Genomic DNA, 16,645 nt, shown 5'->3' with positions numbered 1-16,645 from the left:
TTTTTTTCTAGTTGTCACATGAAGAAGAAATTTGTTGGCATGACTATCTGACAAATATATTGTAAAAATTTACAAATGATCATAAATGATTTATATTCTCTCTCTATTATTATAATAATATAAAAAAATTTCTTAATTTTTTCTTTAATATAACTTTCAAAAAGGTTAAAACGTAGGTGAATAATCTAGCTCACTACAAGTTTAAATCAGATTAAATTAAAAAAAATTTATAAATTTTAGTACAGATAAAAATAGAATTGGTGAACTAAAAATCCAACTATCCGGTTGAACCTATATAAGCCAGATTGATAATCCAAACATATAAAAAATCATATCACTCTTAATTTAATCGTCCAATCCAAAACACGAATAATTTTTATTTTTAATTTTAAAGGAGGAGAAAGAGCCATATCCATCATCTCTCATTCACTCTCTACATTTATGTTTTATTAGTCTAACATTTTATCATTTTTATCATTTGTTTGTGTGATAAATGGTTTATTTATTCTCTAAAATGAAAAAAAAAATTAGACTTTTTAGATTTTGGTTATATTAAAAAATGTTAGATTAAAAAAAATTATATATATTTTTTAATTAAGTGGACCTTGATAACCGTTTTGACAGTTATAAATGTATTGTTTTATTTTAAAATTTTTTATAAATATAAACTTTTATATTAATGGTTGAATTAATGAACTGAACGCTATGAAAATTACTGTATTAAGTGGCTAGAATTAAATATGATTAATCCTTAAAATGTAAACTATGGAATTCCTGATTTCACCATCTCGAACATGCAAAATGGTTTGATTGCGGGTTTAAAATCGTTTGGAAAGTGTTTCATCCTGCACCTCCAATCATTTCATCATGCACCTCCAATTTCCTAAAATATTCCTAATTAATAAGTGATTTAAAAGTTTAATTTTTTGATTAATAAGAATTTGTGTGCCCCATTGACTCTACCTCCATTTTCCTTCAATCACCAAACATGCATTCCTGCTGCACCTGTGCATCCTTCACTCCTGCAACCCCTACACCCTTGCATTCCTGCACCCCATTTCATCTCTATAAAAAAACACTACAGCAGTGTATCTTTGGACCTCTTTCATAATATTTTTTCTAGAGCTTTTTACTTTGCAGCTTGTATTTGTGAGTGAGTGCTGTCTAGAGAGATTGTCCAAGTACAACTTAAAGTGGTTTAGTTGCTGCGGTGGTGCACTTGCAGCGTGTTAGCTCATTTTTCTCTGCGTTCCTGCTGAAGAGAGGTTAGTGTTGTATTTTAATTTGTGTGCATATACTTATTTGATTGCATACAGAGAGTATTTTATTTTTGTTAATCTGGTTGCATGGAAAAACTGAAATTGAACTGGAGACGATGTACGGGTGTCGGATGTGGACATCCGATTAGGAAGCTTCGGATTTAGATATCCGACTTTTATTCATGCCTCCAAACATTGTATACTTATTATATTAGTTTTAATTTTTTTAATACTTCTTATATTAGTTTAATATTTTTTTTATGAGTTTATATAATTTCTAATTAATATAAAATAATTTTATGAATGTATTAAAATAAATAAAACTAATTTTTAATAAAAAACCTGAAAATGAAAGTACTAATCGGATGTGGATATCCGAAAGCAACATAATCGGATGTGGATATCCGATTGTAACCTACTCGGATGTGGAAGTCCGACTACTATTTACTAATTTATATAAAAGTTTAATAATATTTATTATTTATTTATTTTATTAATTTGTAATTATTTTTAAAATTATTTACTAAGTTTATAATGTAATTATATAAATTTTAATTAATATAAAATAATTTCAATAAATTTATTAAAATTAATAAAAATTATTTGGAAGAAAGACAACCTTAATACCTATCGAATATAAAAAACTGAATTTATAGAAATCAGATGTAGAGATCCGATGGTGAAATATCATGACGAATGTTTAATATATGTTATATGTAAAACTTTAATTATATTACTGTTTGAATTATTTTATTAGTTTATAATTATTTTTTCATGTAATTTTATTAATATTATTTAACTAGGTTTGTTGTATAAATTTTTTTATAAAACTAGTTAACTTCATTTCTATAATTATTAATTTTTGTTAATATAAAAAAATGAATTTTAAATATTTAATTTTTATAATTTTTTGGATAAAAAAATGTATATGAAAAATTTTAATAAATTTTTATATAGTTTTAAGTTTAATTTGGCGTTCTTTTTTTAGTTGATTATATTGTTAATAAATTTATAACTGTGTAATGTATTGTATTAGTTTTTTATTTTATAATATAAATTTTAAATTTTTTATATTATTTTTTTTATTTGGTTATAGGTGATAATAGTCTGATCCTGTGTGGCACTGGAGAAATGAAATTGAAGATTGAGAATGAGATGAGAGAGAGAAAGTGAGAATAATATCTCTGCTAGAATCTTTAACTTTTAATTTTTTCTTTTAAAATATTAAATCCTCTTAATTATGGATATTAATGATGGATAATGTAGGTATTTTAAAAAACTTTGGAGGTGCGGGATGAACACTTGGAGGTGCAGATGAAATACTCTCGTTTGGAACCCAACTTGAAGGGATGGACATTTGTTAGGATGTTTTCTTGCACCTCCTAATTTCTAACTGCACACCATGATTTGAAAATGACCATTTTACGTTATTCAAAGGCGACTTATAAAAATTACTTGTTCCAGAAATCTTCAGAAAAGAAAATCTGAAATAATATTTTCAGAATATGTATGTATAATACTTTTTAGAATAATTTTTTCATAACAAACTTTCTAGAAAATATGAAATATATTTTTGAACAAGTTTTTTTTAATATGCTTTCGGTAAACCACGAGATGTTTAACTTCCCAAAAAATAATTCCAGAATTGTTTATTAAGTTCAAAAATAATATAAATTCTTAAAATGATAGGGTTCATGAAGAGAATGATGGGTTGTAAGAAGTTGCTTTGAGTAGAGGTGAATGAGGGAGCTTTTTAGTTCTTTGGGGGGCTTTGACCCCTCTAATTGTTTTTTCTAGATATATTATAATATAATACGTTATTTTTTATAATTTAAAAATTTTAAAAAGAAAAATTCCGAACAAACGTCACTGTTGAGAGGTGAGACATTGTTGACATTGACGATGGTAACAATGATAATGAACATGAGATAATAACAGAAGATATTTTAGTCATTTGCATTAATATTCGGTGCAGTTAGTAATAATATGGGTACAACAAGGCAAAACACATTTCTCGTAGTCGATACAAAAGTTTACCTTCTGTCTTTGATATTTACCATAGTAAACTATCATCCCGCCTTCATTTTCTTCTAATTTCACCCTTACATTTTCTTAGCTTTTTCAAGAAAGTTATGATGTTTGTACGAGGTATTGTTTCCGTTGTGTAATAGGATTATGACTTTTCGATACACAGTGAAAACACAACAAAAGCATGTTTGCAAAACAGCATTTGATCAATTATCAAATACCGATGATGAGTCAAACATGAAATCATACAAAATACACGTAAATCAAATCACGTGAGTGGCGAAAATAGTGTAAAGTATTTTTGAACAACCCCCTCGGACTTGATATGATTAAACTGGAGTGTTTGAAAGACAAATAAGAAAGTAAAGTAAAGAAGTGAGATAGATGGGACTAAAATCGGGTCTACCAAACTGTTTGAATTATCGTTCTCCACGAAAGTTCATGGTATGCCACGTGGAGTGGTGATAGTTTTGCAGCCTCAAACATAGATGGTGCATAGGTGGACATAAAGAACAATTAAACTCTGTCATGGCTTCACAATGGATTTTGGCCACACATCTCTCATCACTCTAACCAACTTTTTTCATCTATCGTCCTTCAACCAATCACTTTCTAAACTCACTGGCAAAGAATCTTTGAGTAAGGGAGTGAGTGTGTAGAGAGTAGCAACCACCAATGGAGATTTCTGCCATGGCTTCTTCAGCTACTCCAAGACCTTCTCTTCCAACTCCTTCTTCACACCCAGTTGTCACCACTTTTACCAAACCTCAACTCAGACGCAACCACATAGCACTGCCAACCTCATCCACCATTTCGCTCCTCGCTCTCTTCGCCCCTCCCAACGAAGCCAAAGCCGCTGTCTCCATCGCCAAGGATCAGATTGTTTCGTCTCTCACCCAGGTAATTTTTTTCGATTTCCTTGCCTACCCATTATCTGGAATACCTCGCAGCTTTTGTTTATCTTTTAAAGAATCTAACTTTATTTGTTTTATTTATAGGTTGAGAAAACGATTGACCAGGTTCAGGAAGTGGGTTCGAGTGTTCTGGACACGGCACAGCGTGTTGCTGAGGTAATTGGGAACGCTTTGAAACCTGGCATCGAAACGGCGTTGCCGATTGTGCAGCAAGCTGGGGAAGAGGCCTTGAAAATTGCTTCCCCTGCCATTTCTGAAGCTTCCAAGAAAGCCCAAGAAGCACTGCAAAGCTCTGGTGTTGATACCCAACCTGTTATCACTGCTGCTAAGGTTTGTTTCCTTAACTGCATAGTCATTTGGTAGGATGAACATGTTGCACTGTCGTTGTGTGCTAAATAATTTTTTGGGATGCAAAACCATTCCCTGGTTGGAAGCCAATCATGGGGTTGAGGTCCTTTTTCCTACTTTCATTTGTGCCAATTGCACCCTATGTGTGGATAAATCATAAATTTTTGTTGACATAGTCACACAATGGAATATCATGTTAAAAACGATCTTCTTTAAATGGAATTTGGTATCTCTGGGAACTACTCTGATTCTAAAGGAAAGTGTGTTCACCTTAAATTAAAACATGTTAAGAATTCAATAACTTTGTAACTGGTTCTATGCATGGATTTTATTATTTCGTTAGCAGTTGATTGGACAAGTTCTCTTTTGATTGAATCTCCTTTTCAAAGATTCAGTTTTGTTTGACATTTGAAAAGGCAAAACCTGATCAGGATAGTCTCTTTGATATCAGACAGTGGCAGATGCTGCACAACAAACGACCAAGGTGATTGATGTTGCCAAGCCAATAGCTTCTTCAACCGTTGAAACCATATCCTCTTCAGACCCTACTGTGATTGCTGGAACTGCAGGAGCACTATTCGTTGCCTACCTCCTGATTCCTCCTATCTGGTCTGTCATCTCCTCTAATCTTCGTGGTTACAAAGGTACCTTAAAGACTTCTTTTGATGCAAATTACATTGTTTTTTGTATGCATGCACTAAGCTATTGCATTGATGGATTTTTAAGCTCCACAACCCTATTATGGAGCCTTAACACTTCTGCTTCCATGACCTTGTAGGAGACCTAACTCCTGCTCAAGCCCTTGATTTGATATCTGCACAAAACTACGTTTTGATTGATATCAGGTCAGAGAAAGATAAGGACAAGACTGGTATCCCTCGCCTTCCCTCTAGTGCTAAAAACAGGCTGGTTGCCATTCCGTAAGTTATTGCTTTATCCACTACCGACCATTTTCTAGGAGAAACAAAAACATTCACCTACTATCACTTGTTTTGGTCTTTCAGTTTGGAAGAACTGCCAAGTAAGCTCAAAGGGCAGGTGAAGAATGTGAAGAAATTGGAAGCTGAAGTAGTGGCTTTGAAGATTTCTTATCTGAAGAAAATCAACAAAGGCACCAACGTTGTGATCCTGGACTCGTGGGTTTCTTTCCATGTCTACGCTTTGATTGATTATATTCCATTGTTTTTCATATTAATTTGAGCATTTGTTGTAACATTAGGTATTCGGACGTAGCAAAAACAGTGGGAAGAACACTGACTAACCTTGGTTTTAAGAACACATGGATCGTTGCTGATGGATTCTCTGGGAACAAAGGGTGGTTGCAGAGTAGATTAGGAACAGATTCTTATAACTTTTCGTTCGCAGAGGTGCTGTCACCATCCAGGATCATCCCTGCATCTGTGAGAGCTTTTGGCACAACTAGCCAATCTAGCACTAAGCTTCTTCCTGGGGCTGACTAACTTTTTGTGCACTAAACTCTTGCTAATAGAAATCACTCTTCTTCATGCTTCACTCATCCTATATATTTATTAATTATTTCCCATAATTATTTCATCAATTTTGTCAACCATGTTATTTCAACCCTTTACCTTTATGCAAGTTTTGAGTGCCTGCATTGCATCCCTTAGTTGCACATATTAGTTTTGGAATTCCAAGTGTCAATCTAATATACACATTGAATAAAGATATGAGAAGTTAAATTCCAATTGAATATAGATGGAAAAGTTGAGTGTCATATAAAACGAAAAGGTTAGAATTTTTTTTTTTTTAAATTCGATTATCAGTAGTATCATTATTTTAAAATTTTTATTCTTATTTTAAAGTTTAAAGTAATAAAGGAGGAAAAATCACTGGAAGTTTTTGCTTTGGTAATCATAAGCGCCTTGCACAACAAGAATCACTTTGTATTGCTAGGCTAACAAATATATTTGTTAGGTAAAAACTTTAATTTTACATTAACTACAACTCTAACAACAAACAAGGTTGGCAAATGAACTTGCACTTTTTGGACAAATTTCAAATAGAATCCTCAATTTTTTTGTGAATCAATGTTTTTAAGTTGTAGTCCTCATTAATAAATGCACAGCGTTTAAACAAATGCAAATGTTTATGAAAAATCATATACTTTCCAATTTTACTACTTATGAAATTTGGTGCTTTGTGAAAGAGTTAACACCCCAAAACCTCATCTTCATTTGTTTAAACTATCCATACCCAACTTTGCACCCTTGATCTAAAACGAAATGTTGTAAGAATTATATCAACTTTCTCACAAAATTTGCAACATCTCAAGTTTTGCAATTTATAGTTCATAAAAAAAACATTATAAAATTGATAAAATAAAACAGTCTCAAACTTATATATTGATATAATATCAATATAATTATCTAAAAGAAAATAACTATAATAATAAATATATTAACCATTAAATGACTAAAAGTAAAACTTTATCACGTTACCGTGTTTTATCATAAAAGCTTCATCATACTTGTTCACAACCATAATCATCATTAACAACTTTATCACCATATCATACATATTTATCTAATAACTATTCTCAAATCATATTAAAAATCAACTATTGTTTTAACATTCACATCATCACAAACATTAAACATATTATAAGAGACATAAAGGTTTAGTTAAAATTATTATATTTATACTCATCAAGTAATGCTAGATGTGATCAAATGGCTTGCTCAGCTATAATTATGATTTAGACGTTCAAACCGCTGCACCAAACTCCAAACTGGTCTTGCATTAGTTGCTGGGTTTTATTAGCTCAAGACCTACTCACTAATTGGCCAAGGACACAAAAAACAAATTGCACTCCAGCTAATTCACGCATGCACCAAGCAGGATAGAAGAATATATAGCATTTCTTTTTATTCTGGACACACCTACAATGCACTTTAATTACCTTTTTATTTTACACTGCACCACTTCAGCAAAGAACCAAACATCAAAGACTCCACGACCACATGCCTTAATTCCTTTTAAAGTCTATGAATAAGAAAGCTTAGGAACCAAATATTCATGTTCAGATAGGGTTTGGAGGTCCCCCACTGAGACACTCTTGGTTATATTGAAGACTGGATGGGCGTTGAAGACCGGACGGAAGAACGTTGCTCGTTCTCCCTCCCCCTTCTCCAAGCCGAGCGGACACCTGTCAAAGGTACTTCGACGCTCAAGTCAGTAAAATGACTGAACGGTTAGCACCGCAAATAATGCGCGTGGTGTGCATAATGAGCAGCGTGGTCCAGAAATCATACTTGGGACTCTTATTTATAATGGTTGTAATGGGCTTTTACCTTTTGCCGCCCTAATGACGGCCCAATTACGTCTTAATCTTCATTTAAGGGCTTAATGGGTCATTACCAGTTGACACGACCTAGGTGGACGGCCATGGGAGGACGTCCTGAGAGGACGGTGGACGACCTGGGAGGACCGTATGAAAGGACGACCAAGTGTGAGGACCGTATGGCCAAGAATGAGAACTATACGGTACAATACCACTCACTAATGGAGACGAATGGAGAATAACAACTAAGAAACTAGAAAACTCTAAAAAATAATTTTAAAAAAAATATGATGTGTTTGAAAACAATTAAACTTATTTATAACAAAATTATTTATATTAAAATATTTTAATATTAAAATAATTAAGTTTAATTATTTTTAAATCACTATCCTTTTTAAAATATCAATTTTTTCATCTTTACAAATCTTATCACCTACACCTATTTTTAATTTCTTACAATAAATTTCATCTTACAAGTTAACTCATGAAAGTTAAATTACAGTCAAATTATGTATTTTATCATTTAGTTTTTAAATAAACAAAATTACATCCTAACTATTAACTTTTTATTAACTTTTAAACCATGTTCTCAGATTTTTTAATTCATTGTTTTCATATTTAGGTATTTTTTTATTAAGTAATAAAACATCTAAATATATTAGATCATCACAATTTATTTAAATTTAGCTTTCTTATTAATATTAAAATATTTGAATTTATAAAATAATTAACAATAATAAATATATATTTTAACAATAATATACAACAAACTAAAAATAGTGAATGTAAATATAAACACTTATTAACATACTTTTTTTTTATCTTACATATATATATATATATATATATATATATATATATCATTTTCATGTAAATAGTATAATATAAAATTTATTATCGTACATATATAAAACAACAAATGAATAAAATACCTATTTCTTTCCTAATAGTTTAAAATGTAAATTGCAATGATTATGTTTATTTTATAAAACTGAAATTGCATTTACAACAAACGAATATCTTTCAATATAAAAAATATATTTTAAGTATGTAGTGAAAATTTTAATTAATAATATAAACTATTTTTAGAAGAAACAAAATGACTGAGATGAGTAATAGAGAACGTATAAACTAATCAGATACATAATGTATGAAATGCATGTACAAGAATCATAGTGATTTTTTTTTTTCTAATATAGGATGATAAAACGTAATGTATCATATTTTGAACAAGACGGTACCCTAGCAGGAAGTGGTTCACAATAGAAGACAAAAGTAATCAGTTATCTTCTTCCTCTTCTTGTTCTTCTTCTCAGTGCCAGAACCTAAAGAAGAACACGTTCCATTTCCCCTTTGCTTTTCCAATTTTCCACCTACCATGCTATTCAACTAGGGTTAGGACGTAGGGCGTTCTTAATTTTTTCGCTCTGTTAATTACAAAGAAGGCCGACATGGTTGTGCTTTCGCTCTCAGCTCCCAACCTCTCTACCGCTTTTCTCGCTGAGAAATTGTACCTCTTTCTCTCTTTGGTTTCCTTTGCGTTTTGAATGATTGCCTTTAGTTTTCAGATTAATCGACCTCTTATTTTATTTTATATTGATGGTTTCGGATTCGTCTATCATTGCTCGTGCATAAATCGTGAATTTGGGTTTCTTCAGGTATCTCCGAGAACACGCGAAGAAGCTTACGGCCTTTCGCACTAGATGCGCGGTGGACACGCCCTACGGAGGTATCACCTAAATCCTGTCAAATTTATTCATTTAATTACACAACAAAACTTCCAACCCTATCAATTATATAAAATAAATTCCTCGAAATGTTTTATTATTGATACAGTCATGAGGCGGTGAAGTTGCTTTATTGTTAAGGTTTCGCTACTGTGCACATTAATGCGTACTTGTTTATTTCTTGGCTTGTTTGGGCTTCAATTCAGTTGTGTCTAGCCTTGATTTTTAGTCCTGCTCAGGCTTCTGATTTTTTAGCTCAAGCTTAGTTCCCTTTTGTGTATAAGTTGATGGAAAATCCAAGCTGGGCTTTGTTTTGCTTTGTTTTGGGACATGGGAATTTAGATGAATTCTATTCCTATTTAAAGGACCTCCAATAGTAAGTCACCTTCTGCACCTACCCTCCCCTTCAGATTTTCTCTTTCAATATATTAATTATTTAAATATATGGAATTTTTAGCAATGTTACCTGAACTATTTAGATGTATCATTACTTTTTTTTTTCTGACTAAAATCATGCTGAGAGTTAAAGAAAGTAACGAGGATCCTTGTTATTTGATCTTGCAAAAGTACAAGATAAGCTATACTATACGACTCTATAGAAACAATCACGGAAAACTTTATCTCTAAAGGTTAAGATGAGACCCAACAGACGTGAATTAAACAAAGTTTTCCAACAAGGAGGCTGTCGGTTGATCAACCAAAAGAATAAACAATGCAGTTTCATTGTCTATGAAATTTTGTGGGAGGTCACCTGTCACTCTGTCAAGAGGTGCTTGGTCTTGTTTAGATGGAGTGAGACATATAGGTATGAGTCTCCAGTGAGACTTATTTAATTGGCAGCATTATGTTCCTGTCTTGAGAGATATCTTTTGTACCTAGTAACAAACTTTTGGCTACAGAATTTGATCTCAAGAACAACATGCCTTTTTTAATTTCTGGTGCTATTTCTTATTATCTTGCTAGTTGAGTGATCTCAAAAAGCCTGTCAACTTCTATATCATTGGCTATTGCCTGACAGCTGAAGTTTAACTGACTTAGATCATGATTCATATTTATTTGTAAAGTCTGCATTTATGCTCTTAGTTGCTTTTCTCTGTCTATTATTTTCCACCTTATGAGTTAACTATTGATATGTGAATTTATATATAATTCTTATATGCAGGTAATGTCCAGAAATTCCCTCGAATCAATGTTTGGGATTCTTACCGTCGTCTTGGTATTAGCCCTGATGCTTCTGAAGAAGAAATTTGGGGATCAAGAAATTTTTTGTTGCAACAATATGCCGGGCATGAGAGGAGTGAAGAATCAATTGAAGCGGCTTTTGAAAAATTATTGATGGCAAGTTTCATACAGAGGAGGAAAACAAAAATTAATTTGAAAAGCAAGTTAAAAAAGAAAGTAGAAGAGTCTCCACCATGGGTGAAGAACTTGCTAAACTTTGTTGAACTTCCACCGCCTGAAATCATCCTCAGAAGATTGTTTCTCTTTGCCTTCATGGGTGGCTGGAGTATTATGAATTCCGCCGAAACTGGACCTGCTTTTCAGGTTTGCTTTGAATTTCCTTTTTTTTTTTCTCTTTCCTCTTCTGTTTGGTGTATACCTAAATGCATTTTTTAGAATAAAACTGTATTTTTTTCAGGAAGAAAAACTTTATAGATTTCATTTTCTATAAATATTTGGAGAGTGACGCCCCTAGATTTTAAAAAAGAAAACCGAATTATATATTCATTTAGTCCTTACCTTCCGAGCCATTTAGCATATGTGTATCAGTCCTTATCCACACTGCTGGAAATGAAGTCAACTACCATTCAAAGGCTATACTTGAGTGGTGCCTGACTATTACTTACGGTTCCATAGAAATTTCCGATCATTGTGACTATCGGATTTTCAGGTTACCGTGTTCAGTACTTTAACCATAAACCATGATTTTAATCCAATTTTCTCCTTGGCCATTCTCTTTTTTAAGGTTTTCAGTATTTTAATAAAATGTTAATATTGTCTTGTTTTCCAAGAGCATTTCCCATGTAAGGGTCTTATAGGAAGGAAACTTTGATAGATCATGCTGATGTTACATCTCATGGTCAGAGTCTTGTCTTAAAGTTAAGACTCTGACCATGTATAAGACCTTGTATATGACCTTCAGTCTTTAAGTATAAAAGGTAACTTTTAACATCAGCCTCTTTGAAACACCAACATTAAATTAATATTTAGTTATAATAATTAAATTAATTTTTTTAAGTTAAAACATTGAAGTGCAAATAAAAAATTATAAAAGTGTGGGTCTTTTACAAGACCTCACTTTTAGAACAAGATTTCAAAGAGTAGCTTAGAAATGACTTGGTATGGTGAGACCCACTTAATGTAAAATAAGATCTCATGAGAGTTTCTTATAAGACCCTTACATGGTTGATGCTCAATGGTCACTTTGGGTTCCTCCAACTCTAAGTAGATTCGGGCGGGCAGTAATGCTCTCCTCTTTGTGTGCATACATACTCACTCAAAGGACTTGAACTTGAGATTTTACATAAGGGGAACCTGGTTCCCTTCTACTTGGATCAATTGACTTTGGTAATATTACCTTTGTCAATGCATGTCTACTTATTGACAGAATTATCGTATTGCTTCTGCAGGTGGCGATCTCTTTGGCTGCTTGCATATATTTTCTTAACGAAAAGACAAAGAGCTTGGGGAGAGCATTCATTATTGGGTAAGTGACTAGAGTATCCAGCTTATATTTTCCCGCTGATTTTTTTATCCTATTTGCCATCACCGTCTACATTGTTTTGTTTTTGCACTATGATAGATTTGGAGCTCTTGTGGCTGGATGGGTATCTGGTTCAGTGCTGGTACCCAATATTCCAGCTGTGTTGCTGCGCCCAACTTGGACACTTGAACTCCTAACGTCATTGGTAGTTTATACATTCTTGTTCGTTGCTTGTACTTTTCTCAAGTGAAGTAGAGCATCAATTCTTTCAACGTTTTATTAGGAGATGAGTTTATAGGCGATCGAGCTGCACTTTTGTTTAGCGAGCTTAAATGTTTACTGTCTTATACTTTATCAAAACAACTTTCTGAATTGGGAATGGTCAGCGTGATTATTTCAAAATAAGTTCATCTTAATCATTATTTTTTTATCTATCACATATTGCAGCTGTTTAATAAATATTGAAATTGTAATGATTATTTCCTTTTGAAGTATCACGAGGTGCAACGTGCAAAACTCTATTCTTATCAGGGTGAAAATTCTATTCCGTCTTCTAATTTTCACAATATTTTTATAATAATTGTTTTAAAATTTACACACACAAAATTATTGTTTTTATTAATATTTAAAACTTCTTTTACTATTAATGTCGGTTGGCAATTGAACTAAAAAATTAATAAAGTAAGAAATAATTTTAATCGTCACTTTTAGTCCAATTATTATTATTAAATTGTCAATAAATTGACGAGAAAATATGTAGTTGAAAGTCCAAAACTATTTATGCTGTCAATTTATCAATAGTTAGATTGAAGGTATTGTAAATACTACGACTCTTTACATGGTAAAACATCTGTTTCGGATCAATATTTCCATAAGCTTGTGGTAGGGTAGGGAGAATTTTGATGGGGTACAGGAAGAAACACCCTAGATATTTCCCGACAGCCCGTGAATTTTAAAGAAAACTTATTATATAAAAATAAAGAAATAACACTTGAGATAAACACTTACCTCCTTATCTAGTGAAACGTTGTATCCATATTTTTTTAGCATAACAAATAACAATACAATTATTATTATTATAATTATAAAAATAAATATAAATCACTGTTAATGGTCAAACGAAAAAGGATCCCTTAAGAAATTACTTTAATTTTAAAAAAAAAACAATACCTAAAAAATAAATTGAAAAAAATTATATATAAAAATGGAAAATCCTTTCTATATAATAGTAGATATCATTCACTCCTTGTAATTTCTGAAATAAATATTATTTTCTATTATTTTTAAGTAAACAAAACATTTCTATTATTTTATGTCTTTAATAAAGTGATTTTCACCTCCTGTATTTTATTATACGAAACTAAATATCTATATTTTCTTATAAAAAAATAAATTTTATGTTTTAAACTTTACTCCCAGTTTTCATAATTTTATTTTAAGTTTTAGTTAATATAATATCTTTACATAAAATAAGAAAAGCAAGTGCTATTTTATTAAAAATATAAAAAAAGTAAATATATCACTTTATTAAAATCATAAAAATTCGATGCTGACATAAATGATTAAAATTAACAAAAAACCTGGAAAGCAGTTTTCATTGAAGGATGAACACGACTGAGTAGGAAACATATGATATGAAGGCTAACATCATCAAGCGTTGATGATTGAAACCAGAACAAATAGTTCAAGAAATGAACACAATTCAAAACAGATCTAAACGCTAAATGCCACGAATAACAAAAGGATTAAAGAAATTGAGTAACAATATCCAGCATTACAAAAAACCACAAAACAATACATAATATACACACATACTGACGTCCAAACAATTAATACTAATGCACTTCAAACATTATAACTAAGTAATTAACCTAGATAATGAGGACACAAACTAGTTCTCTGTATATGTTGCATGCAAGAACACTAGTGGAATCAAGGAAATGGTGTTTTGGGGTGGTTGCACTGTGAATCGAATCTGTTGTTCTTGATGGCGTAGCAGCCCAAGGCATATATGGCAGTGACTACCAAAAGCACGCATGCGTTGAACACAGTGAGACGTCTCCATTGGTTCCTTATGTTAGCCAAAACTCCTCCCTTGCATGAATTGCAATCGTAGCACAGTTTGTCTTCTCTGTTGTTCCAAGTGCTGCAGTCAGAATTATTCACTGCTGGACCCTCTTTTGGCACTTCCCAGAACGTACCATTCTTCATTATGAACCCACAATACGCTGGTGGTTTACAACAACCAGACTGAAAAAACAAAATACAAAAAGTTAAGTAATTGCTACGTACGTCATTCAAATGCATTTGCATGTCGCAACCCTAGCCATGATAACGTAATTTAATCACCATGATTCGAACACTGTTTGCAAGATGATAACAAGTGAATGATAAACTTACATGAATTATTTATTCTTAATTAATGAAGTTAACAAGAGATTAGAAGGAGAAAGAAGAGATATAAAACCTGCGTTGTTGTTAGGTGTTTGAAAATGAGGAAGTCGTTGTTGCGGCCACCGTTGATGGCGAGGTTCTGGCACACGTGCGCGTCCATCAAGCAACTCTTCACCTCGTCCCAGTTCTTGTTGTTGACGACGTAGCGCTGCAGCCAGTGCGAGAAATCGGCCACCCTGTACTCGCCGTAGCCCTTGCCGGAAACCTGCTGCCCCACCTTCCTGTTCGTCACGAACAGCGTGAAGACGGTGAAGAAGGCGAGGCCCACGATGAGCGCAAACGTGACGAAGAGGTAGGCGTAGAGCGCAGTGTTGACACGGTACAGCGACCCCACGATTCCCAAGGTGGAGACCAGCACCACGAAGATGCCGCCGACTAGAAGCGGCACCTGCAGGACCTTCTGGCAGTCGGAGCCGCCGCGGATGTGGATGTAAGCGGAGGAGGCCACGGCGGCCACGCCCAGGAGCAAGGAGAGAATGTTGAGCGCGCCGACAACGGTGTTGCTTATGCGGAACATGTTGGCAAATTACGAGGAAGTTAATGAAAAGTTGAAGAATGAATGTTTGGTGAAACGTTGTGGATGAATAGGAACTGTTTTAAAAGTGGAAACAAAAGCAGTTTTTAGTGTAACTGTGGGAGGGATGGGAGTGTAATTACGGATATGCGATCTGCATGGTGTGGTGTTCCACGTGGCGCACTGTGGATACATCACATCACTCTGTATCAGTTCTAATTTGAAACTGTTTCACCTAATATATTTTTTCGCCTTGTATCATATTATATGAAAAATAAAAAAACTAAATTATAATGAAAATAAATTCGTACACTGATGAAAAAAAATATTCATATTCTACTTACGACAATGAGATTAAAAAAATTTAGGATGTTTAATATATTTTTTCTTTACACGAGATTTTGGTTTGAGTTTATATTTTAAAGTTTGATTATGATAAAGCCTTGTATTACGAAATTAATGGATTTAATGTTTAATGTTTAATGATGTTAATTTCTTTTAATTTTTAGTTTACCACTAAAACGGATGGCATACTCACACACCTTGTGTGCAGCACATATTTTTAGTTTACCATTAATAATTCTTTTAATTTTTCATATTTTGGTCTCAGAATTATTATTCTATTATTTACGCATAAGATAAAAAAAATAAAAAGAAAAACTAATTATCCATTTAAAATAACTTTATACGTTTATTTCACAAGTTTTTTTTTCACTTTCATATAAGTTACATTATATATAGTTTCTTTAAAATTTGTTCATTACATATGTCGCATACAAAAATAATATAATATATATAATTAAAATTAAAATAAATATTTACACAATTCTGTCAAAATACTCCAGCATATAAATATAGTTTGATTGAACAACTGCAAGTAAGTAGAATATTAGAGCAAACTGGTCAAGAATCGGTAGTTAGTTGTTCAGAAAATGCATAAACAACAAAAATTTACAAGGAGCAATAATTAAAAGAATTCCAGCAAGTTAAACTTATCAAATTTTAGTGGGAACTGGGAATGCATCTCATTGAAGAAAACATGAAAGTTTTCAGTCTATCAATCCATATAATTGTTAATGTGCATATATATGTTTACATTGAATTCACTGTATGTATATTTTATGCTCAGATAATGTAGGTTTTATTTACCCAGATAGTTCACTTTTACTTTTTCTACTTTATTAATTCGGTTTAATTTTAAACATGTTTTTGCATTAGTATGGCTTTTTAACAAAAACTCTAAAAACATGTTTAAATTTCGGTTTCTCAAAAACTAATTTTTCAACTAGCACAATAAAAAGCATATTATACAGGTAAAAATAAAACCTATAATATGTTATTTTGCTGAAAAGAAGTTCACGTTGTGTTATCTGTGTGAAAAATTCATACATTTACA

The 16,645-nt window shown here is 32.2% G+C and overlaps 3 protein-coding genes across 3 annotated transcripts; 2 read left to right on the top strand and 1 right to left on the bottom strand.

Annotated features, from left to right (window-relative positions):
• The first annotated feature begins 3,845 nt into the window (after window positions 1-3,845).
• On the top strand, window positions 3,846-6,103 carry CAS (calcium sensing receptor). The gene is made up of 6 exons (XM_047291163.2): window positions 3,846-4,187; window positions 4,286-4,531; window positions 5,001-5,193; window positions 5,328-5,469; window positions 5,554-5,685; window positions 5,769-6,103. Exons 1-6 carry the CDS (start codon window positions 3,963-3,965, stop codon window positions 6,007-6,009), a joined length of 1,179 nt encoding a protein of 392 aa, XP_047147119.1. The 5' UTR covers window positions 3,846-3,962; the 3' UTR covers window positions 6,010-6,103.
• A 2,967-nt stretch (window positions 6,104-9,070) lies between these two features.
• On the top strand, window positions 9,071-12,715 carry CDF1 (cell growth defect factor-like protein (DUF3353)). Its single transcript, XM_047291170.2, has 5 exons — window positions 9,071-9,360; window positions 9,509-9,579; window positions 10,740-11,122; window positions 12,208-12,284; window positions 12,381-12,715. The coding sequence occupies exons 1-5, from the start codon at window positions 9,302-9,304 to the stop codon at window positions 12,529-12,531; spliced, it is 741 nt and encodes a 246-aa protein (XP_047147126.1). The 5' UTR covers window positions 9,071-9,301; the 3' UTR covers window positions 12,532-12,715.
• Window positions 12,716-14,026: 1,311 nt separating this feature from the next.
• LOC124819619 (tetraspanin-11-like) lies at window positions 14,027-15,266 on the bottom strand. The gene is made up of 2 exons (XM_047291173.2): window positions 14,749-15,266; window positions 14,027-14,531 (listed from the first exon to the last, which is right to left on the bottom strand). Exons 1-2 carry the CDS (start codon window positions 15,250-15,252, stop codon window positions 14,214-14,216), a joined length of 822 nt encoding a protein of 273 aa, XP_047147129.1. The 5' UTR covers window positions 15,253-15,266; the 3' UTR covers window positions 14,027-14,213.
• Between the last annotated feature and the right edge of the window lie 1,379 nt (window positions 15,267-16,645).

The sequence above is a fragment of the Vigna umbellata genome, chromosome 1 (assembly GCF_029865625.1).
Source record: "Vigna umbellata cultivar VRB3 chromosome 1, Vumbellata_1.0, whole genome shotgun sequence".
In the NCBI taxonomy this organism is placed as follows: Eukaryota; Viridiplantae; Streptophyta; class Magnoliopsida; order Fabales; family Fabaceae; genus Vigna; species Vigna umbellata.
The sequence above is the reverse complement of the archived record's forward strand: the minus strand, read 5'-3'. Positions and strand labels throughout refer to the sequence as shown.

What these genes read in the sequence shown, in the direction of transcription:
- CAS (XM_047291163.2), top strand. Translation starts at nt 3,963, where the DNA reads ATGGAGATTTCTGCCATGGCTTCTTCAGCTACTCCAAGACCTTCTCTT. An exon ending in TAATCTTCGTGGTTACAAAG is followed by an intron (nt 5,194 to 5,327) that starts GTACCTTAAAGA and finishes ATGACCTTGTAG; the next exon opens with GAGACCTAACTCCTGCTCAA. An exon ending in AACGTTGTGATCCTGGACTC is followed by an intron (nt 5,686 to 5,768) that starts GTGGGTTTCTTT and finishes TTGTAACATTAG; the next exon opens with GTATTCGGACGTAGCAAAAA.
- CDF1 (XM_047291170.2), top strand. Translation starts at nt 9,302, where the DNA reads ATGGTTGTGCTTTCGCTCTCAGCTCCCAACCTCTCTACCGCTTTTCTC. An exon ending in AAACTGGACCTGCTTTTCAG is followed by an intron (nt 11,123 to 12,207) that starts GTTTGCTTTGAA and finishes TTGCTTCTGCAG; the next exon opens with GTGGCGATCTCTTTGGCTGC. An exon ending in GGGAGAGCATTCATTATTGG is followed by an intron (nt 12,285 to 12,380) that starts GTAAGTGACTAG and finishes GCACTATGATAG; the next exon opens with ATTTGGAGCTCTTGTGGCTG.
- LOC124819619 (XM_047291173.2), bottom strand. Translation starts at nt 15,252, where the DNA reads ATGTTCCGCATAAGCAACACCGTTGTCGGCGCGCTCAACATTCTCTCC. An exon ending in AACACCTAACAACAACGCAG is followed by an intron (nt 14,532 to 14,748) that starts GTTTTATATCTC and finishes TTGTTTTTTCAG; the next exon opens with TCTGGTTGTTGTAAACCACC.